The following is a 23,754-nucleotide window of genomic DNA, read 5'->3' as shown; positions in this document are numbered from 1 at the left end:
ACATAACAAATAGGCAATTTGGTGAAGTATAATTGGCAAATCCACATAGGAAGATGTCCAAACTTAGCAGAAGTCAAAAGAATGTAAAACAGTTAAAACAATGAAATATGCTTTTCGCTTAGAAAGTGACAAAGACTGAAAGTGGTAATTGTAATAGGGAAGGGCCAGTGTGCCGGGAAATGGTGGGCTTCAGAGGCAAAGTGAAGGAACACACTGGGGGGAGTGGGGATGTAATTCAATTTGGCAATGAGTAACAAAAACCTAAAAATAACTATAGCTTCCAACTTAGAAATTCCCCTTGGTGTACAAAACAAATATTTATTTTGCAAATATCATTTATAACAGCAGTGTTTATAAAGTTTTAAATGGAAATAATCTCAATGTCCAACAACAAAAGGATTGGTGAAATAAGTATGGTCCAGATGGAAGAGCATGCAGTCCCTAAAATGTCATAGTTTAGAAAGAAATTAATATCGAGAAAAGATATTCACCATATCTTTTTAATTTTAAAAAAGGGTTGCAAAACAACATTCCAATAGAATCCTACTTTTGAAATGTTTAAATATATAAAGACAAATAACTAAAAAAATACACCACGGTTTGAATAGTGCTTATCTCTGGATATTATGATTATGGTTGTTGTAATCTTGTCCTCAAACTTCTCTGTGCTTTCCAAATATTACACAGCAGTAACAATAATCAGCAATAGCAAATGCTATTTGAAATGCCAATTATCTCTAAATGCCTAAATGACAGAAAGAATTTTAAGGCATAGAAGGCTCTCCTTTTCCTTCTTTGACTGATGGAATATTAAAATAAATTCATGTACTCAGGCTTCAACCTTACATCCCCCACGGATAGTCACATTTGGAAATCCTTCCTCTCAGTACCTTTTCCCCACCTCCCCCAAACCCAACACTATTTTCTCTCTATTTAAAAAAAAAAAAAAAAGAATCTCTGTAGTAATATAAATGAAGCAAGGAAACATTTTAAGCTGTCAGCTTAATGGTGCACATAGGAGTTATGTGCGCTCTCAGTTCAAGTAAATTTTAATGAATAAAGTAGTTCAAAAATAAAAGATACTCTCAAACTATAAATGGAAAACTTGTTCAATTTCTCATTGCTTATTTACTGCCATGGGAGTTACTTGATTTAAATTCTTCACAAAGAATGGCTTGGATATGATTAGATTACTCTGACTTTGGGTAACTCATAAATTAAACTGGGAAAAAAGAAGTACAGAGCTAGAGAAGGAACCTAGAACTGAGTATTTAACCTTCCTGAGTCTCAGAGTCTTCCTTTGTAAAATTAGTGGTGGGGACTAGTTAGTCTCTACAATCCCTCCTCCTATTCCAAGTGACTGATTCTAGAGATACACTCATCACCCACATGAAGCTAAAAATAATGTGTAGAATTACAACCCAATAATAATGTCATTTTTAGAAAGGTATAGATGATTTAGGAAGAAGACCAAGAAAGAGGAAGTTCATAAAAGATTTAACATTTAAAAAATCAGACATTAAAGGGGATGAAACTTGGAAAAGACATTACACAAATCTAAAACATTATAAATAGGATATGATGAGATTTATACTGAAATAACATCTGCATCAAAACTTCCTTGTTCAATGGAAGAAGTGTTAACCATAAAAAGAACTTTTTTACTTGAGGGAAAAAAAAGAAAAAAAAATAAAAGAAATGACACCTTAGTTTGCATTATAGACTAAAATAATCCTTTCTAAGGATATTGGTAATAGAGGACCAAAGAATGTCTAAATGGAAGCACAAAAGAGATTGAAGACTAAGATTTTTAAATTGTGTGTGCGAGTATGTGCACTGACTTACATACACATGCAGATAACCCTCAAAAGTATAACTACAACAAAAACAGAGTGAGCTGAAAGGACACTCCATTCGATCAAAACAATAGCTATGAGCCTTTAAAGGGAAAAAAAGGCTTGTAATCTACTTCCTATATGAATACTTTGTATGTATAACAGTCCTTCCTAGGAGAAAAACAATAGACTTAATAATTTGTTAGCATCCTTGTTAATATTCTATTAAGAGCAATTGATCACTAATGTGATAGCAGGTTAAAGATACCTTCTCACATTATCTCCCTGTATCCCACTGATTTCCCTGTGTCCTATGGATATGGGCAATCATTTTCTACTTGTTCATTAGACAATATGTGTTGGAGGCATTCAGAGAGCTAGGTAAAAGCCAGCAACTGAAGGGATTACTTGATAATGGTGTAAAGTCTTAATCCGCAATGAGTTCTCCAAGAATCATTTACATTACAATTTCTTAAAGTAGATTTTTAGAAATACAAATTCTTGAGTCCAACCCAAAATTTACTGAATAAATTCTCTAGGTGTGCCCCCCCATTCCACCCTCCACCCTTCCCGCATCTGCAATTTTAATAAGCTCCCTTGATAATTTTGATGAAGTTTAAATTTTAAGAATCATCAGCTCACATCAGCTTTAAAGTATGGCTATTTCCTAAGTAACTGGGTTACATATATTATTAAAATGTTTTTATTCTCCCTAAATATAATTTGCATAGCACTTTACAAACATTATGTCATTTATTCCTCATATAACTTGGCTGAATAAAGACAAGGATTGTCATTCTTATCTCATTTTAGAGAGGTCATCCAGCCAGCAACTGGTGGACCATGACTCCAAATTTCATGCCCTTTCAACATACAACAATTTTGAATAAAAGCTATCAAAACACATAAGAATGAATCTCTAATGATGGAATCACAGGCAATGGGAGAAACATTGAAATGTTTCAGGCTATTTATATAGCTCGAAAGTCATACTCTGACTGTAGCTAGCTTTAAAGTCAGTTCCAAATAATAGTAGGAACACATTGCTTCTACATAAGAAGGCATTCTTAGAATCATTTTACAAACATTTCAGTATCTTTGAGTATTTATTGTTGGGTGCTATATTAGGTGCCACAGATACAATAAAAACCACACCCCTCATCCTTGGGGAATTTAATCCACAGTACACAGAGTGCTGTTTTGAACATGTCGAGAGTGTTTCTACAAACACATACTTCAAATACATCTCAGCATAATCTCTGAGCTAACTGATAATACGTGGAAGCATTCATGTTCACCTGGTTGGAGAGATCTCTGCTTCAGCGGGAACGCTGACCATCTTGCCCACTGGGCATCATGTTTCATACCATTATAAGCAAAATGCAGTTCCAAAGTGAGACTCCCTTTGTCACTTTCTGTTATCATCGTATAGAATCGAAGCTCTAATTATTAAGTTTTAGACAGAATATCTCAATTTTCCAAGTGCTCTTAAATAATTCCCTACAAGTAATTGGGTATTTTAATTATACACAGCTTCTTGTCACTATTCATCTAAAAAAAAAAAAAACATTACAGTGTTACTTAAATAAAGATGCATTAAGCCTGAGTGTATTCCCAGGTTGTATGCACACTTTTTTTTTTTAGTCATTTCAACAATGATCAAAAGACAGTAAATTTGTCCTTTAAGCTGGAGGCCTCATTTCTTTTCCAAAAAACCAACCCTAATAAGCAACTAGCAAATTAAACTATCACACTACCAAAATGAAATAAAGCCAATCTTTAATTCTGACCCATTTCACCAAGGAACCTCTACTTTTATTTTATCTTAAAGGGACTCAACCCCTTTTATTTTTCTCTTCTAGCACAGCAGGTCTGCAGAGAATGGGCCCTTTTGGTGGTTCCTTCCCAGAATCCCTGTGGAATCATTAGGCTTATTCAATCTCCATGGGTTTCTAAGGACAATACACAAATAGCCTGCACTCACTTATTTGTGTGGCAGAAGCAGCGCTGGAGCTGGACTCTGGGGCCAGCATACTGTGTTTAAGTCCTAGCTTTGCTATTTATAAATATGTGACTAGTCAGACCACTTAAGATGACCAAGCCACATTGGTTCCCCACCTGCAAAAGGGGGCAAAACTTGCTGTGCTTAATGTATAGGCTTATTGTGGGTATCCCGTGAGATAAAACATGAGAAACCATTTGTTAACACTAAGAGCTCTACAAATGTGAAAATGGAAATATTATCAAATATCTCCCCACTACCAACAGGGCATCGATTGGTTTCCTATAGAAATTGGTAATGAAGGAACACCTGTGCCTATCTAGTCCATCTGATGGTGTAGGTGGGACTTCTGGTATGTTTTTAAGTAGTGGTAGGATGAAAAAGGCATGACTCTCATCTCTCCTGCTGGCTGCTCTAGGACACTTGGAAGGACTCCCTGAGGTGTCTGAAAGAACACAAGATAGACAGGTTAAGTTTTAAAGCCAAAGGCAGCAAAATGGATTTGAAAGCCTCTTTCGGGCCCTATGTCCTTTGGCAGACAGTCAGACAATGTCCAACCCCAAACAGCAGGTACTTGATAAGCACCGGTTAATTGACTGGGCTCTGCATTCACTCACTGGAACAGTGATTTGCCAGCAGAGAGTTTGCAAACACCCACGTTTTGGTAATAACCTAAATATCTGAGTTTTGCGAATGAAGAGCCTGAAAGAAAGAAATAATGTAAAAACAAGTCAGCTCCCTATATCTCTCCTTTATCATTTCCTCTTTGCAGATGCAGGATTTTTAACAGTGAGGGTGTCAGGGCATCCTACCAGCAAGGGTGATGGAGCGCTGCCCTGGTCTTGGGTTTGGTGGGGTTTTCTGTCTCTATGTGTGCCTGTCCATCATTCAAGAATGTGCTCTTCTCTGGCAGCTCCTCCCCAGCATGCAGTGAGCACGGCGTTCTGTTTTACAGATGAACTAAGGAGCAGATCTTTTCTATGCTGTTTTTCCCCAAGGCCAGAAAAACAATCTATATTGTTTGATGGGTGCATGTCTAAGAAAGCGTGCAGCATGGGCGCACACACACACAGAGTCATTCATTTGGTGGTCTGACCCAATTGTGTGTGATGACTAAGAAAAACTGACTTTGCAATCATTGCATTATTTAAAAAAAAAAAAAAAGTACAAGGGGATTCAAGATGGTGTTTGCTCATGCTATTTGCTCTTGTTAATCATGCCTTCCTGCCTATTTACCACATATCCATCTTTCAAAGTTTCTCTGAAGGCTCACCTTCTCAGTGAAGCCTTTTCTGACTCCTGTGCTGGAAACTGTGTCTCTGTTTTCTAAATATCTACAGTGCCACAGTACAGACTGCCGAGATGTGTTCTTCGGGGACCCTTTTCCTCAAACGGCAGACACTCCATATAAATATCCCCAGATTCTCCACAACGCTATGGAGTGCATGCATACATGAAATGAAACCTAACTCATGTGTCATATGGCCCGGAGGAGCTGCTTTCTTCAAGAGTGCCAATGTCATTTGTTTTCTGGAAAATCATCTTCATTTAGGGAAAAATTCAAGGTACATGATTTCATAGATTAAACTTGGTGCTGGCAATCACATATCACAGTAAATCGACCTTGGGGGTGGGACAATAAACACAATAACTTAATCCTTAAGCTGTCATGAAATTTTGTCGACTACACCGTGCCCAAGAGTGCCTCTTTTTAGAAAGAAGGAACAGAATTGAACATGGATATTAAGTTTCTGTCAAAAACGGTCATTTATTTCATGGAACTGGCGAGCTATCTTTTAAAAGTAGGTGATTAGATTACGTTCGCTGGGTAATTTCATTTGATTTAGTGTTCTAAAACGTATACGTTCTGTTTTAATGTTAGACTCTTAGCATTTGGCTATGGCAGAGATTTCAAAGTGGTCATAGTAAAAGAAGTGCCATAGTGATTCTGGGCCAGGACATAATTGTTTCTTTTACCAAAACTCTTTCAGCTGTAATACAGCCAGGCAAAGATGGCTTAGCATTTGCCGCCATTTTCAGAGGCTGATTGGGCAAAAAGAGGGTGGAATCATTTTTTAATTTAATTCCTGATCACCAATATCCTCTCTCCCCCCACCCCATCTTAAGAAGTCCTAATCTAAATTATAACAGGCTTTTCTAAAATGCAACAAGATGCATCAATAGCCTTGGCAGTTCAGTCCTGATGCAGGTTTCCTGGTCTAATTCCCATTTGGACAGAGGACATAAGCATCGTTGGTTTTCTGCATAATATCCTCTTGTGAATATCTGCTTCATCATTTCTTGGATGAATCAAATGCAACGAAAGGATCTAAGTTTCAACCCCTTGTCTTTGCTTAAGGAATCGACCAAATCGATCTAGCATGGTACGAAGACAGTCTGTTTTAAAAGACTTTGAGGATAGTCGTTTTTATAACTCATCTTACTCCTTCCTGTTTTTTTTTTGTTTGTTTGTTTCGTTTTTGTTTTTGTTTTTTCTCCATAGTGTAGTCCAGAGCAGAGAAGACCCACAACTAGAGACAGTTACTTGACTCGCAGCAGTCATTTATCAGGTCCTGCGCTGTATGATTACATGAAGTATCTAGCCTTCACAACAACCCTACCGAGTGGATATTATAGGTCCCTATTTTACTCTTGAGGAAACTGAAGCTCACAGAGGTTCAGAAACTTGCCCAAGGCTAGTTAGTTAGTGGATGGAAGGAAATCTAAGAGTAATCCAGGAAATAAACACTAGGGAATTCCTAGAATTCCACTGATGTTATTAATATAAGTGGAATGAAAATAATGCCAGTAAATAAACTGAAATGAAAATTCTGGTGTTAAATTGGAGAAACAAGAGAACACTTAAGAAAAATGTAGCTAGGAGACTCAAACTTTGAAGCATTTACCATCCAACTTAGAGTCTAATTAGAAATGAGCGGAAGGAATATTTAAATTATTTATGTAGTCATACATGTACAGAGGGTGCCAAAAATGTATACATGTATACACATTTTAAGAAAGGAAAAAAATGCGTTAAAATTGTAATACTCAATATGTATCGATAACAGAAGATGAATACAAGTCATGTGTATACATTTTTTTTGGCACTGCTAGTATAACCAGTGCATTTTTTAAAAAATCATCAATATCTGATAATTAAGAAACCACAATTAAAATTAGGATAAGTGCTTAAAGTAGTTTATTATCAGTCCTTTCTTTGTATCCTGCCTTCAGAACTATACAATTTATTTTCACAATTTACACAGAGATTCCTTTCATCTCATGTAGAATATAATCACATAACCAGGTATTTTGCAACTGTGCCCTTTTAATTGTAAATCATGGCCATGCTTGCAAATTAGTCTATTATCACAAGAGATTTATCAATTTGGTGGGGAATGTTTTGCCAATGAGAATGGAAGAAGTTAATAAACATTAATAAGCACCTTAAATCAATCACTCCTTTACTCTTGATATATTGGTGGATATGAAGATTAATATGTCAGTCAAAATAAATAAAGTGATGAGGAAGGGAGGCCTCTTGATGCCATATGCAGTTAAGAAGCAAGATGTTTACAAACAAATTGAAAGATAAGGATGGAGCACTAAACCTTCAGAGAAATGAGTTGGAAATTAAATAAAGTGAATCCAGATAGTCATCCTTGGTTGGTCGCTTATGTACCACTGGTGATAAAAGCTAGAGGAGAAAACAAAATGCTTCTTCAGGATAAAATATGTTTCTTGACAGCATAATGTAGGGGTTAAGGCAAGGGCTTGGAAATGAGAATGTCTGGGTTGAAATCCAGGCCCCATGATTTTAGTTCGGTAACTGTCATTTCTTAACATTGTTTTGCCATTATATCCTGATGTGAAGAATCGGAGATTAATATTATGCACTTCACAGAGCTGTTGTGAGGATTAAATGAGTCGATAGTTTTTTAAGGGCTTGGAATAGTACCTGACACATAATAAGCACTAAGTAATTATTCAATAAATAAAGGATGTCATTGGCCATTTACTAACACTTTGAATAGCCCTAGTTCTCTCTCTGCATAGCCTTTTTTCGGGGAAGAATTAAGGTGGTGAGGTACCCATACAATATCTAAGTAACTTCCTTACTATAAGCTAAGAGTTGAATTATTTCTTATGTAAAAAAAAAAGTAAAAATATTATTTTATGAAAATGCAAAGTTTTGTGTTTAAAAATTAAGATTACGGAGTCAAACGTCATATTACCGACAAGTACAAATTGACTGCTGCTAAATATTTTAGTCATTACAAAGGCACCCATACAATCGATAACTTGTGTATATACTAACACACAAGGCTTTTGTATAAAGATGTTTATCAGAAATCTATCAGCAGAGTTCTCCTTTTGATTAAGGTCTGATAAGTTGTCCTCAGCAGCAGCAAAACCTCTATTATCTCACTTAGAACAAATCCCAAGGAAAAGAATGTGTGGGGAAATGAAATACATTATTTGCATATTAAACAGCAGGTCCAATTAACCACTTTGCTGACAGACATTAATTTATTATTCATCTTATTCCAGCATATGTTAATACTTTCATAGTAGACATGAAAAGTGACTGATACAGCACATTGCAATTTTGAAAATGTTAAGTGTGGACTTCAAGGAAGTGCAGCTTAGAGTGTGGAGGAAAGTTTCATTGCTCATCCTTGGAAAGATTTAGTCTAGAAAATGATCAATTTTCAATAAGTATGTCAGCATATATAGTCCAATATGGCAAGATTTTCAGAAATCAGTATGAAATATAAAATAAGGAGACTACTAAATAGTGCCATAGAAAACAAATCAAAAGTTCAGTTTGTATAATACACCTTTTAGGCAAAAATTCCCAGAGGTATTTAAATTATTCATGCTCCGGTGTTATGTCTCTACACCAGATTGTAACAGACTTGATAATTGAAAAGGATCACTACATATAAAATGCTATGGATATGAACTAGAGCACAATCAGATTAACAAAGACAAAAAGACTTGAAAAATTTAAAAGGGAAGTTCATCAGGAAAACAACACACTTCTCTTAAAAGTCTTGCTGCGTGTCCAAATAAAAGTGCTAATGGATAGTATCAGAGTTACCATGACACTGAGCTTCCATGGTTACCCTGAATGTATTTTTTAGAACTCATCACAATCACGTGTGGTGATGTACTGGATGCTGGGTAATTAACTATCCACACTTTAGATAACTCACTCTTAATGTAAAATTAGAGATTTCAGATTCCAAAATCATCTCAGTTTTAAGAAGCATGAAAAATGCCACTTCTCTTTAGCAGCTCTGAATCCTGTAGTCATCTAGAAAAATATGCCATGATGGCCAGATGGTAACTAAGAGCCAAGACAGGCTGAACCACATAAATAATTACACGTACCAGTGTTAGTCCAATGGCAATCCAGATAACAAAACAACCGCGCAGAAGTGATGTCCAAGTTAGTAAATGTTACTGCCTTCCATTTTACCACACATTAAAAATCACTCGGTTACCATTTAAAGTTGCATTTCTTTCTAGTTGCAATTTTTAGAGATATAATACTTTTTTCATCAATTTAGTTACACACACAAAAAATTACCAAATATGTACATGCATATAAAGTCCATAACCTTGCATAAAAAATAATATGGGTCACATCATATATTTAAACTGGAAATTCCACAGCCAAAAAGAGGTCTAATAGGATTTTGAATTTCACAATAAGAATGGCTACGAGAGTCATATAAGCTTCATGTGAAATTTAATATGTACCCATGTTTCTTGAAAGAATACTGGAAAAACAGCTTTCTACACCACAGTTCCAATTCACAAATCCCACAGGTATTAGGTTCACACAATCGACACAGCAGGTTCCTTTTATATGCCCATATATATCCTTGGTGACTACAAGGAAGTGAGTGTAAAAATCATCTTTTAGTCATAAAGTGTTTTAGAATTGTTATTATTTGATTAATAACACTGTCACTGCCTGAGTATAATGCTTCAAGTTGAATTTTGAAATGGCCCTTATTTATTAATCTACCTCCACCTAACTACTCATTTTTCAGCTAAGTATCAAAATGTAATATTAACTAAAAGTTCTTCTAGAATGAGGATATAGATTCCATATCAATATTCACTTGAAATTCTTAATAACAATATTATGTTAGCTACCTTTTTTGGCTAATTATATTCTTAATGAAAACACTTTTTTCTTTTTTTTTGAAAAATGCATTGGGAAATGACAACATTGGGACAAAATTCAGGTCTTCTAAATTCAACTGAAGTATTTGGTGCAAAACCTGAAGTCTTGTGTTGTAGTGGAAAAGCAAAAGGACTGAGGCTGCTTACTAATTGACCTTGGCAGAATCATTGCCTCCCTACATCCGTTTCCTTGTCAGCGAAACGGTGATCATAAGTGCTGCCAGGGTTATGATGATGATTAAATGAGACACTACATGAGGGCCCTTTGGAAGTATATACTTAAAATATAGCTGTTCTTACTAAATTCTGTCAAAAGCTTGAAGGAATTCACCGTTATTATAATCAACACTGAAAAAAAAATCTTGCGTTTTGTAAAAGAATGGACTATTTGAAAAGACTATTACCAATTTTTGTGTGGAGAGAAATTCTACACCCCACATAGACCAAAAAGGAGTGGGCAAAAAGACCAAGGAAAGGAAGCAGGTGCTTTCCTAAGAGGCATTCCTTAGGAACTCAGTTGAGAGGCAAGTACTACTGCGTTTCCCCCAAAACAAGACCAGGTCTTATATTAATGTTTGCTCCAAAAGATGCATTAGGGCTTATGTTCAGGGGATGTCATCCTGATAAATCATGTTAGGGCTTATTTTCTGGTTAGGTCTTATTTTCGGGGAAATATGGTAGTCAAGTGCCCTGAGCCTGGCGTGCACCCATGGTTCCCATGCATCTAAGTGAACTCCTGCTAACTAACAAGGACAACTGGATGGCTTAAGGGGCCCAAATACAATTTTTGCCAAAATATCTCCAGGTACAGCAGTCTGTCTTGCATCAATAAGGTTCTGGGGAAAGAAGGAAGAAAGAAAAACAAGAGCATTGGGCTTTTAAGAGATCCTTATTACTCAAGGAATCTTAGACCTCAAAGTTGGAAATTATATTAGTCAAAACAGAAAGAAAAACAAAACAAGATACATATGAATGACAAAACAATATAAAAAGCTATGCTCAACATTATTATTTAGATTGTTAACACTTCAAAAAATCAATTCTGTCTTGTACTGAAACAGGTACATAATGAAGTGTAAATGAGGCATTGATGGCAGTCTGTGGTGAAAAACAACAGCAGAGCAAAGATGGTTTTCTCTACCTGAACTAAGTTAGTAGGTTGCTCTGTTTTCAAAAACCAAGGTTTTAATCCTAGTTAATCACCTAAAAACAACTGCCTTAGGTCATACAGTGTTCAGGTGAAACTGGACGAGTTAGTGCAGCCCCACTACTGGAGCATGGGTTTTCTGGAAGAGTATTTTAAATTAGGAGGAAGATCAGTTAGAAGATATGGGTTCTAATAATATTGAATGTCAACTATAATTGAAAAAAAAGGTTAAAAAAGGGAAGATATAGGTTTTATTTCCAACTCTGGTACTAATTAGCCATGCTTCTATGAGTTCAGGTCACTTAAATAATTTAGAGCACTGTGTTCACATATATAAAATGAGAGGAATGTGCTCCTGAAAATTTAGAGCTGGAAGGAAATTGATGTTCAAAGCTGTAACTGAATTCCAGAAGTCCCACTGTTAATAACTGGCTGAATCAGAACTAGAACTCAGGCCTCCTGATTTCAAGGTCTGTTTTCCCTACTACTGGTGTCTTCTTTCTGAAATCTCTTCTATTTTTTTTTCTATTTTTTTAAATACTATCAGGGTAAGAACAGATAACATGAGATCTGCCCTGTTAACAATTTCTAAAGTGTATTATAAAATATTGTCAACTATAGGCACAATGTTGTACAGAGCTACAGAATGTACTCATTTGGTATAACTGAAATGTTATGCTCCTCAATTATCAACTCCCCCTTTCCTCTTTTCCCTAGCCCCTGGCAACCACCATTCCCATCTCTGATTCTATGAGTTTGATTCTTTTAGATACCTAATATAAGTGAAATCATGCAGGAGTTCTCCTTCTGAGACTGGCTTATTTCACTCAGCATTAGGTCCTCAATGATCATCCACGTCATCACACGCTGCAGAATATCCTTCTTTTGTAGAGTTGGATAATATTCCATTGTATGTATATATCACATTTTCTTTATCCTTCAATCAAAACCACAAGGAGATATCGCCTCACACCTAGTAGGAGAGCTATTATCAAAAAGACAACAACAAAGTTTGACAAGGATGTGAAGAAACTAGAATCCTTGTTCACTGTTGTAGGAATGGAAAAGGGCCTAGCCACTGTGGAAAACAGTATGGAGGGTCCTCAAAAAATTAAAAAGAATTGAAATCAGGATTTCGAAGAGATATGAGTTCATCTTAGCATTCTTCGCAGTAGTCAAGATGTGAAAACAACCTAAATGTCTTTTTTTTTTTTTAACAAATATTTATTAGGGGCCTATTATAGTCTGGCACTTATCAAATTCATGGTCTCATTTATTTTTCACTGAGATGTAACTCATTGTATTTTCATTTTATAGATTGAGAAAACAATCTTATTGAGGATAAGCAGCTTAGTAAATTTACCAATTCTAGTAAGTATCAGTGGACACATTTTCATATAGATATGTTTCTGAGAATTATCCACCAGACCAAGTGTCCTCAATTATTTATATATTAGTGTAAATTTAAGGCACTGAATCACCTGTCTTAAACATCTTTGCAAACCAAGCCTTATCTCTATTTGAAAAGTAAGGGACTTTTTTATGTTTTATTAGAGGAAATATATGCAGCAATATCGTGTAAAACAATTGTGCAAGAAGCTCCTAATAGAACATTAATATTAAAACACAACAGAAAATGATGTAGATACAATTTTCTATGTTGATGTTTTCATCAGATTATTCATAGTGAGTCCCAGATGATTGCTACATACATGTAAACTTTACACTTTTTTGCTACTTATTTTTAAAGAGCAAGTTTTGTTTTTGTTTGTTTAAAGATTAACTTTCTAACAATAGCTTAGATTTTTAGAACTAAATTATAAACTTTTTTGGGGGTCATGCCTTTGGTATCTTGGCTCCTCCTCTCTCACTTCCATTCTCATCATCCCCATTATTATCTGGTCTTCCATGGTACCTGGTGCACAAACACAAATGCATGCAACCATTCTATGTTTACCGAATAAATGAACAATTTAAGAAAATAAATAAAGTCTGGGGCAATCAAAAAATTACCCTAGATTCTTGGATTACTTAGACCGTGACTGATTCAAAGATTCTTTCAGAAATATTACCTGGCAATCTTATCTAAAATAGCATTGCAGTAATGAACATTTTTGTTCATTACTTTTTGTTCCAGAAGACACAGTAAGGAAGGGGTAGGAATGTCTATTTTAGCAGAATATTCATAGCCAAAAATGTTCTGGGTCACATATATGAATTAATTACCAGAAAAGCTAAATTTTACTTCAACGCAGTAAAGTCAAATCTATTGTGAAAGGTTTTGCTAACTCTCTTGGTTTCTAGACAAAAGAGCAATGGGATCAGTTCTATGAAACAGCAACCTTCTGCCTCAGACAAAAAACAAAAGACACAAAAATCTCCTCAGCAGAATCAATTAAGTGATTTGTGAGACAACCGTGAGGTGCCATAGGCCTCTCGTACGTATTCATTATTGTTAATGCCTGCTGGAAGCAAAATGCTCTGCCCTGGTCCTTGTAATAATTTCTACTCCAAGAAATCGATCATTAAAGCACATGGAGGACCCCCTCCATTGGAGTTTCAACACCTGCGAGGTCATGGAATTGCTCTTGGTGCTGGGCCATGAAGCCTTGATTCTAATTTCGCTTTGACTCTCATCAGAGATTGGTTCCATTTTTTTTTTTTGTTGCGTCTCTAGTATGCCTCAGTATCCCTACGAAGAAAATAATATTCATAACTCCCTCCAAAACACACCACTCCTCTTAGAAGTTTAGCATGTGTACAAAAGTGCCAAAGAAAGAAAAGCATTATAAATGCAAGATATTATTATTATCCTTACATAACAGCACAGGGCTACTTCAATTACAAACCACACTTTTAAAATCTGTTAACATTCCCTCCTGGGGAAGCCCTTTTGCTCTTTAATAGTATAAGCTAATCATGGCAGTATAATTTCCGGAGCTCATATTCGTGGGAGGAGAACGGCTGGCCCCGGTGTTCTCCGTTCTACAATGGCTTTCTCTTTCCTTTATCTCCTGAAATTATTGAGAGGCCCTAAGCTAATTTTCAAAAGTATGCAGAGGTACTTAGGAAAGCAGGGAGCAGAGCTGGGAACCTGAGCAATGCACTGACATCATTCTATGCTCAGCACATATGGCACACTGCTAAAGCAATACTAAATGAGCACACTGGACTGTTCGGAACTCTTGCTGGCTTAAAGTAGCCTTCTTAATTACAATCAGGCTTGCTTTTCATCATTTACAGTCACGTAGTTCGCTATTTATTTAACTAGGAACATTTTTCTATGTCAGTATTTTCATCATGTATATGTTTAAGCACATGCAAAATAAAATGGGATCTTGCAATGATCTCAAAACCTACTTCTCCTATGCATTTTTTTTTAACAAAAATCTTCTCATAATCTCTGCAACTAGGTCAGTTTGCACAAAGATGCTGGGGGTAGTAGCCATGAGCGCTTTCAGCACCCTGCTATCCTTGTAAGTGACACCTCATAATAGTGCAAATGAAGCATGGCATGATGAGAAAATGAAGAAGAATGAACCTGGATAGTCAACCTAGCAGTTATCAAAACACAGAGGGTAGACTCAATTTTATTCCCCCAAATACACCACACGTGATTTTTCTTTTACACTTTCAAGCACGTATATGCTTTCCTCTTGTGAGAAAAATGTCTTATGATTCCAAGATATTCTAACACAAAGGAACAGGCCGGCTCATTTGTTCATCTACATATGTATATTCTCAATAGTCTCAAATTTTGAACTCAAACTCATTTACACCTGACTTGATTTTCAGCTAGGAATTCATCATATTGTCATTCACCTTTGTGCTTCCCTGCACCCTCACCTATTGGGCTCAAAGATTATCTCCTTGTGGACCCTTAGTCTAATTAATTGAATATTCAGGGAGTTTACTGACCCCACAAATTCAACATCACCTCTTTGTGATTAGCTTTCTTTTTAAACCACCACCCTGCCTGCCCAGCTCTCAGCTCCTCTGCATCCCCAACACACACTCACACACACACACACACACACTCACACACACACACACACACTCACACACACACTCACACACACGTCTTCATCCCCCACCTTTAGAGGCTCACTTCATCTTTAATGTTCTTAGATTTTGCTCTAGCCAGAATTAATTCCCTCTCTCCAAGAGAGGGAAGGGATGGAAGCAGGAGAAATTCAGACAGGCTTTTATTTGGCAGAAGTTGATAAGTTTGCTACTCTGATTTAAAAAAATAAATAAAAAAGAATCAGAAAGCTTCCACCAAAAGTGTGTGTAGGAGGATGGAGAGAGTTTAAGAAACAAACAAATGTGACCATACAGTAGAACCTTGGAAGGAAAGAAAAAGTGTTCTGACCCAAAGGAATGACCAACTGCTGCTCACATACAATTTTCTCCACTATCCTTCTATCCTTTCTCCTTTTCAATGATAGGTGCACCTGCTTTTTCATTCACATAGAATCCGTGTAATTTGGAGGGAAAGCAATGTTTGTAAAGACCAGCAGACGGCGCCTGACTGGGGTAGCAGCAGCGGTAAGGAGAAAAAGAGTGCTGTATCTGCGGCAGGGAACCCTTGATGTTTTCCCCTCCCTACAACCCCAGGAGCTCTCCCCAGTCAGTGGCCTCATCTCTGGGGAGACAGTCAGAGAGCCACAGAAAAGGAGAAGTCAATATGCACATGAGATTATTAGCCAAGTGCTTCCCACTGGTACACTGAGGCGCCCCACCCCCTCACTTACCCCCATCTGGCTCACTGCACCCACCCACCCACGCTCTGCCTGCCCCTCCTGTGCCCTGGCTCTTCTCCCTGCCCTGGGACTCACACAATCTGCAAAAAGGCAAGGGACTGGGTAAGAACTGCACTCAAGTAACAGAGCAGCAGGCGCCTAGAATACTGTGAGCAAGTGGTGGGAGCAAAGTGACTCCTCACTGGGTCAGAAGGATCTATCCTCTCTTACTCTCAGCTAAGAAGCCCGGGTTTGGGGTATCACTCCTGTCTCCGTCCCAGTCATTCTTAACTGGAGAGAATTCTTGAGAGGGAACTGGAGGGAGGAAGGGAAGGGGTTCCTAGGATCCACAGTGAGGTGTGTCTCTATGTCACTCCCAGAGAGGAGTTGCTAAGGGGATTTGTTCTCTCTTTGGTTAGATTAGGCTTTAACTTCTCATATCTAACCAGAATTGTCTCCAGGTAGGAAGCCTGTCCCTGGGGAAGGGGGTCATCCTGGTATCACCAGCAGCTGTTCAAGGAAGAGGGATTACCTAGAGAGCCTGGAAAAGGATCCAGAGCTGAACGAAGTCTGAAGGAAGGGGCTCTGCAAGGAAAGGGGAGAAAGGGTCCCAGGAAGAGTGTCCACAACTTGGCCCTGCTTGTTAAAGTTGCAGACTTCACACTACAGGAGCAGACTGGGAGTGGGGACAGACTCACAAAAATGTCTCGTATTTTATTTATTGGCAGTTCTGGGAATCTGAAATTGGCATTTATCTGAAGATGAGAGGAACCTGGCCTTACATTGCTGGCCACTCTGAAGAAGGAACCTACCCACCAAGGCTTTTCTTCACATTCTGCTCTTTACAAAAGAACCCAGGATGAGGAGAATAGTTTCTCTTGTTTTCAATTACCCCCTCCGGGCAGACCTCCTGACTTACCCCAGCCAGCACTGGCCTAAGTGCCCTGCTTGGGAAGCACTGAGCTGAGACAGGAGAAAGCAGAACACCCCTTATCCCAACTGCCTTCAGACATGATCCTCAGGGAGACAGGCATTTCAGAAAATAACTCAACCCAATCACCAAGAAAAAGAAGTGTGTTGTGTATGGGGTGGGGAAAAGGGGATGGTGTTCAGAGGTCTCCTCCTAGCCCGGTAGGGGCTGGCAAGCAAGAGACAGGGTGCCACAGTTACCCTCCTCCCTTCTCCAATGAAGGGGAGAGGTGGGGGCAAAAAGGATTGGTTTCCTATTGAGTGAGTCCCGGGACCAACCTCTTCACTGTCACTGCAGTTCCGGCACACTTTGGAGGAATGTATGGGCTGGAACCTCTCCCTCCCCCAGGCCAGGGAAAATGAGCAGGAGGTGGGGCCGCACACAGCACAGACAAAAGGTTCTGCAGAGCCTTCCTCTTTCTGGCGCTCAGGTCCCTCCGCTGAGCGTGGCGCCCCGTCAGCCACGCCGAGTGACCTTCTGGCGAGTGAGCCCCCTTCCCGCAGGGCCCAGGTGCCTGGCCAGGGACGGTCCTTTAATAAGTGCCCACGTCGCTTCCAGCACCACGACAAGGAACGCCCCTCCCACCCCTCACCACAAACACCCGCGACGCCTTCCCCCACCCCCTTTCTATTGTCTTCAAAGAGATAAGTGGCTCCCACCAAGTACACCAAAATGCACACCCTCCCTCCCCTTCTCGCGCTCCTGTGGCTCTGAGCCTCAGGGGCCGAGAAGTGAGTGCGGGGTTGAAAGGGGCGAGCGAGGGAGTAACCCGCGAGAACTTGGCATCGCAGACCCACCGTGTCCGCCTCGCAAGGATGCCGGTGACCTGTAGATTGCAATAGGCACTGAATGATGCTTGCTGCTGCCATGGAAATGGTGGATGTGGTGCGCTCCCAAACTGGACGCCCCCCACGCCACTCCTAGAAGGCCGCTGAGGGTGAGCGGGACAATCCAGAGCAGGGCCAGGCGCCCCCCTGCGCCTCCGCCGCCGCCACCCCCGGGCGAGCCCAGCTCGGCGCCCACCCGGAGCATCCTCTGGTACATGGCGGGTGCCCACCTAGGGGCAGCCGCCCCGGGAGGCGAAGTTTGGGGCGCAGGGAGGGGAGAGGGCACCGGGGAGCAGGCGGCTCGGGGTGGGCTGCGTGGCCGCCGCCTCACCGAGCCAGAGCACCCATCCTCTCCCTCCTTTGGAAAGTCTTCTCGGGGTCCTGTAATCCACCGCGCCTTGCACCCCAAAGCATCCGAAACATAGCCGAGGCGAGAGCAGCTGATGGGGGACTCGTCCAGAAAGGCAGCGCGGGGAAACAGCGAGCTCGGAGCGGGCGGTTGTTCCCAGATTTCCAGGGTTCCAGGTTCTCGAGAGATACTCCTGAAGAGTTTCGGGCGAGAGTGCGTGCCGGGGGGTGGGGAGTGGGGGAAATTGTTTAAAGCTCCTCCCGGAGGGTCCTCACTTCTACATGACAGCCATCCACCACGAATCCACTAGGTAAATCCATTTAGCATTTTGTGTGGGGACTGGGGAGGCCACTTCGCCGGCCCAACCTCCTTTCAAAGGAGAAGCAGACCCCATGGAATCGAGGTGCCCCTTCCCTCCATTCGGCCCCCGCCGGCTGGCCCGCTCGCGCCAGCCTCCAGCGGGCAGCGCGCGGAGCAGCAGCGCGCATCGCCTGCTCCGGAGGCAATCTCCGTGTCCGCTGCCTGCTGACACTTACGCCCGGCGAGGGGTTCAGAGGCAAGAGTGCACCCTTCTGAAGGAAGGGGGTCGAACGGGGAAAATAGAGCAAAGGAAAAGAAGAAGCAGACGAAGAAGTGGAGGGGTGAAAGAAAAAAAAAAAAGAAAGAAAGAAAAGAAAAGGAAAAGAAAAACCACACGCGCTGGCAAAGCGAGGGGCTCTATGCAAATCTGCAGTCTCCAAACAGCAAATCACTGAAGCTGGCATGCGATGCAGAGGACGAGCCTATGTAAGGAGGGAGGCTGGTCCAGCGTCCCACAAAAATCACCCTGCTTTACCGCTCCTGCATTCTCCACACATCAAAGGGGCACGTGTACAGAGATGCTGGGGACACCTAAAAAGCAACTCTCCCTCCTCTGCCAGGTGATCCCTCCGTCTGAATTACAATGGCAAATGGCACCCTTCCCCTACCCCTATGGTTTAGATGTCACCAGTGTCCTGAGAGCTCTCTTAAAAGGGATAGAATTCAGCTCTTTTTATTGGACCAAACTTGTTCTGCCAGGTGTTTAAACCCAATCTGCTAAATATGGCTTGACACCCTTTACTCAAGCATCAGTTTTGATGATCTGTTAATTACACATATTACTCATAACAAAGAGTCCTCCTTCCCTCTACATTGTCATATCTCAGATAAGGCAGTGAAAGTACAGGGAACCAAAATACACCGGGAGAGGGAGGAGGAGTGACTGTGGCGGCTGAAGAAACAGAAAAAGGAGAATGAAAAAGAGAAAGAGACAGGTGGGAAAGAGGACAACAGAGGAGAGAAACTGTGAATGTGATTGCTTGTATCTCCGTGGAACATTTTAGGGATATTTAAGAACCCACAAGATCTCTGTAGAAGCCCAGCTGCGGTGATCTTTTATAAAGGTGGGGGTTCTGCCTTTCTCTCATCCCTCTCATTCGGAAAATAGCATCAAGAAACAAAAATTCCTAAATCTAGTGCCCCCAAGCGAGGGCACTTATATTCTATTGGGTGAAATGCGGCATCTTTAACTGGAAGGTGTGTGTCCTGGGTGAATGACCAGCAAAGCCAACACTCATCTAAAACTCTAAAGAGCTGGCACAGCAACTGGACTTGGCAAGGGGGACCACAGTCACTGGAGGCTGGCAGTTACGATTTGGTATTATGGTTGCAACGCTCCTCCAGTTTCCAAAAGATGATAAAAACTATGACACGTCTAGTGACTCGACATTTTCTGTCTTTATTTCTACTTAAGAAGAAAGGGAAACAACTCAGAACAGGCACTACTTCCCACAGGCTTCTCCTCATCTATACAATCCCTTATATCAACAAATAGAAAGTCCTGTATTGGGGGGGGGGGTAATTCTAGGAGGATTTGACTCAAATCAGCCACTCACAGTTGCCATTTAAAATTCTATGTTGTTTGTCGTGCATTCAGAGGTGACCCAAGGACTCTGGTGGTCACTGAGTAACAGTGTCTAGGGGACACCAAACCAAATCTGTAGCAATCTATCATTTCACAGTCTTGTCAAAAGTTTATGTCATTCTACTAAAAAGATAATTCTTCAGTAGTTTACTAATTGAAATGGCTTAACCATGCTAGAGAAGGCGTTTTATTTACTTAAATATGCCATATCTCCCAACTTCCCACAGGTGCTCAAAACCCAATAAAACCCAAACTCAGCACCTCCCACTGTGTACTGTTGCTGTCCTTATACCCAGGCCATTTCCTCTTCCTGTTATCATTTTTTCACCATGTGTATTTTCAGTCACTGTTCAAGGGTTGTGATTATTCATTTTTTTTTTTAAATATCAAGTAAAGCTTCCGAAGGAAAAGAAGAGGATAATCATTCGTGTAGTATGGTTGTAGGATGCTAGGTTCGTATGCTGAATTTGATATTTCATAGTGTTCATACGGAAAGAGCAGTGGATTAGGAGGTAGGAAACCTGTGCTGCATTCTTGGCACTGCCATTTACAGGTTATGTCAGATTAGTTACTTAGCCTCTCCTTGAGGCTCCGTGGCTTCCTTTATAAAATAGTCATGTTCCTAGCTTTCCTAAGAATCCCACAGGGCAGGAAGGATATAATGCAATATTTAATGTGAGCGTGCTTTAAAATATATCAAACATTCCCCACAATTAAGGCATGAAGTCTCTCTTCCCATGTAGGTCTAACATATTTGAGCTGATGAGCTTGCACAATTCATTCAGTACCTTCTATCTATAGGAAGTGTAGAACATTCCATTGTTCTCCAATGCCCTCCTATATGGTGTTCATCTATCCTCTCCTCCCCAACTAGATGAATTCCTGAAGGGGAGCAGAGTCAAATCTTTATTTGGACTCCCTCTAGTGCCCAGCATATGCGAAATGTAAGTTAGTCTCTTAGCAAATACAGGCAACTCTCATTACTCCCAGGAGTTATGGTTTATAAAGTCTATGAACGCTCAATTAGCAAATACTGAACCCATGCTCCTAGAGGTTAGGGGAATGCAAGCCTCTGGTCACAACTTTTTTATCAACTAATCAATATATAACCTTGTTTTATGTGTTTCACTGTTTAAAGTTTCACTGTTTTTATGTGTTTCGCTGTTTATGTGTTTCGCTGTTTGTGCATGTCTGTTATTTAATATATACTGTTGAGTCATTAACGTTGAACTCAGAGCCAACATCGCTATAACACAAGTCTGAATGAGGCTTATCTAACATACTTATTTTCTCCAAAAGGCATGCCTCATCCTTCTGCTTAGGACTGTCTGTACTTCAGCATTATGTTTAGGGGCCATTTTTACCAGCAAAATTGCCAACAAAAACCACAAAAGAATGAAAAATGTGGCACTGAATACCCCAAGAAGGCCACTCATTTTAGCACAAGAGCTGGGACAAGGCAGAGTGTTGTCTTGTTTGACCTCGGCTGGGAAGATGGGTGCCGGGGACCCAGTTGTTGCCACTTTGTGCATGTCTGTTAGCGACCACCCTAGTGCCAAGGGTATTGATTTGGGGGCTACACATTTTAGTGAGGAGGTAAATTCATATCCGTGCATAACAAGGATTGACTGTATTTGTTATTCTCTTGATTAACAGGGAAGGATGGGGCCGCGACTTTGGAGAGTGATTTGTATAAATTCAAGTGATAGGAATAGAATAAGTGTAGAGCATTCTGATGAACCTTCCCAAGAGCATTTAATGAAGAAAAGGCTCCCCTGTCTGTTTTATATTGTCTGGGGCCTTGGGAGATAAAGGCAGGGTTAGGGAAAAGATAGGCCAGAAATCTTAGTTTTACAAGAGTCTCAAGAGATAAAAAAGAAATATTTATGGCTTCCTTGAAAGAAGAAATTGTAGCTAGAGTATTTCAGGCAGATGTCCAGGGCACCTTTGCAATACCTAGGAGGTTCTAGGGTGGATACTATGATGCTGCAATATCTGTTATAAATGGTTGTAATTTGGTGGAACAAGGAGCGATTCTTTGTACAGAGAGTGGAGAAAAGTCTTGTGAGTGAACGCATGCTTAATCTGAATGAAGCAAATAAAGCTGTGCTTACTCTTTGTGTCCATTCAGCCAGTCAGTCCTTGTGGAAGGAACTGCATTATTTAAAGGAAACTGAGGCAACATTTGAAAAATTGTGCTTAGGTGAGTAAAGAACTGGTTGCAGGAGACATGGTGCCTGACTCCCTGTAATATACTCTTAAATATTTCAGCATAGGCAGTGGGATATAAATATATCTGTATTGTTCTGTATCCCAGGAGAGTCAGTTGCCTTCATCAGGGATTTATGCTCAGCCAGGATTATAGAAGCCAGTGGTGGCTTCTAGAAGCCTTGAGCTACCATCATCTCCACTTATGATGTGGCTTTGCTAACTAATCATAATGTATGTTAGAAATAGGTTATCATCGGTGAAGTGCATGGCTTGGCAATTGGTACAATGGACGTTAGAAATGTATTATCTTTGGTGAAATCATTAATATTCAAGATACGTAGTTGACCACAATACTTTATAGACATGCTGTGCTTCTACTTAAATAGAGTATGTGAATATAAGAGGCCTTTCTCCCTTCACTATAAGGAATGTTGCTATAATAATAGAAAAAAAAAAGAATGAACATACTTGTAACAGGCACAATTCTGAGAGATGTAAATGTATTAGCCCATTTAATCATCACCAAACCATACGAAATGGGTGCTACAGTGACCTCTAAAAGATCTTAGTTGCCTAATTCTGACGGATGATGAGCTGGATGCTGCCACTGAAATACTGCCATATTTGCTTCAGGAAAGCTTTTTGTCAGGCCCCTAAAAAAACCAAGAGCTGGAACTTCAGCAAGCTTCCAGAACAGCCTCTAAGATTTTGTGCCTACTTATTAATAAATGTCTGGTTCTGTAGCAGAAGCTGGTCTGAGTCTTATATTTGCCCTGACCTGTACTTATAGAAATTCTTAGAAGAGTCGTTAGCTCTCATCTGCCTCTAACAACTGTGGCTACTGAGATCTACCAAAAGAACCTAATAGCTGTGCGTGGTAAATTGTCCAAGTTCCACTCACAGCTGATTTACAATAAGCAAGAAGTCAGGTAGCCTAAGCCAGAAAACTGTGTTAAGAAATGGGAGACGGGTTTGAAAGCTGAGGGGATAAAACAAAGGAAATGGAAGGAGAGGAGAGTGAGACAGGGGAGTGTGGGGAGAAATGGAAAAGGACAGGTCATTTCAAATTATTTCTCATATTCCAAAAATCAACCCATCTGTCTCAAGAAACAAGATGGTTGTTAGACACACGCTTTCAATCTTTTCGTGTTTTTCTTAAACTTCATTGGAAATTATTACAGCTCAGTATTCACCTTTTTTTTTTTTTTAAGTAGACACTAAAAGCAGAGGGGAAATATATTGAAACTCACAGGCGGCACCAATCTTTTAAAAATTAAAAATGAGGAGAGTGTCAGTCTTGCATTTTGCATTTCTGCTGGTGTCAGCACAAAGGAAAAGGCAAGCAGACCCCACACAGTCCTCTACCTGCATTTCTGAGTTGGGACTGAGAGAGAGTAAAGAAGGAGATAGTCCTAAGAGGATGCTGTCCATGTAGCTGTAAAAATAAACCTCTGATCCTATTACCTGTCCGGGTTATTGCAGGCCCCTAGGGGTATACTGAGAAAAGATCAGAATAGAAGACCAA

The 23,754-nt window shown here is 40.0% G+C and overlaps 1 protein-coding gene across 16 annotated transcripts in view; it reads right to left on the bottom strand.

Moving 5' to 3' along the window:
* NRXN1 (neurexin 1) overlaps positions 1 to 23,754 on the bottom strand; it is a 1,108,907-nt gene that overhangs the window by 393,650 nt on the left and 691,503 nt on the right. For 2 of the 16 annotated variants that reach the window (XM_081069297.1, XM_081069298.1), the window contains exon 1: positions 17,695 to 18,091. The exons of 12 other annotated variants lie outside the window; for them this stretch is intronic. In XM_081069297.1, the coding sequence (XP_080925423.1) occupies positions 17,695 to 17,941 (247 nt within the window). In that variant the 5' untranslated portion in view covers positions 17,942 to 18,091. Of the gene's footprint in view, positions 1 to 17,694; positions 18,538 to 23,754 lie in introns of those variants that run through there. 2 more of the 16 variants (XM_081069295.1, XM_081069296.1) reach the window with 2 other exon arrangements.

The sequence above is a fragment of the Rhinolophus hipposideros genome (genome assembly GCF_964194185.1).
Source record: "Rhinolophus hipposideros genome assembly, chromosome: 12".
Classification (NCBI taxonomy): Eukaryota; Metazoa; Chordata; class Mammalia; order Chiroptera; family Rhinolophidae; genus Rhinolophus; species Rhinolophus hipposideros.
The sequence above is the reverse complement of the archived record's forward strand: the minus strand, read 5'-3'. Positions and strand labels throughout refer to the sequence as shown.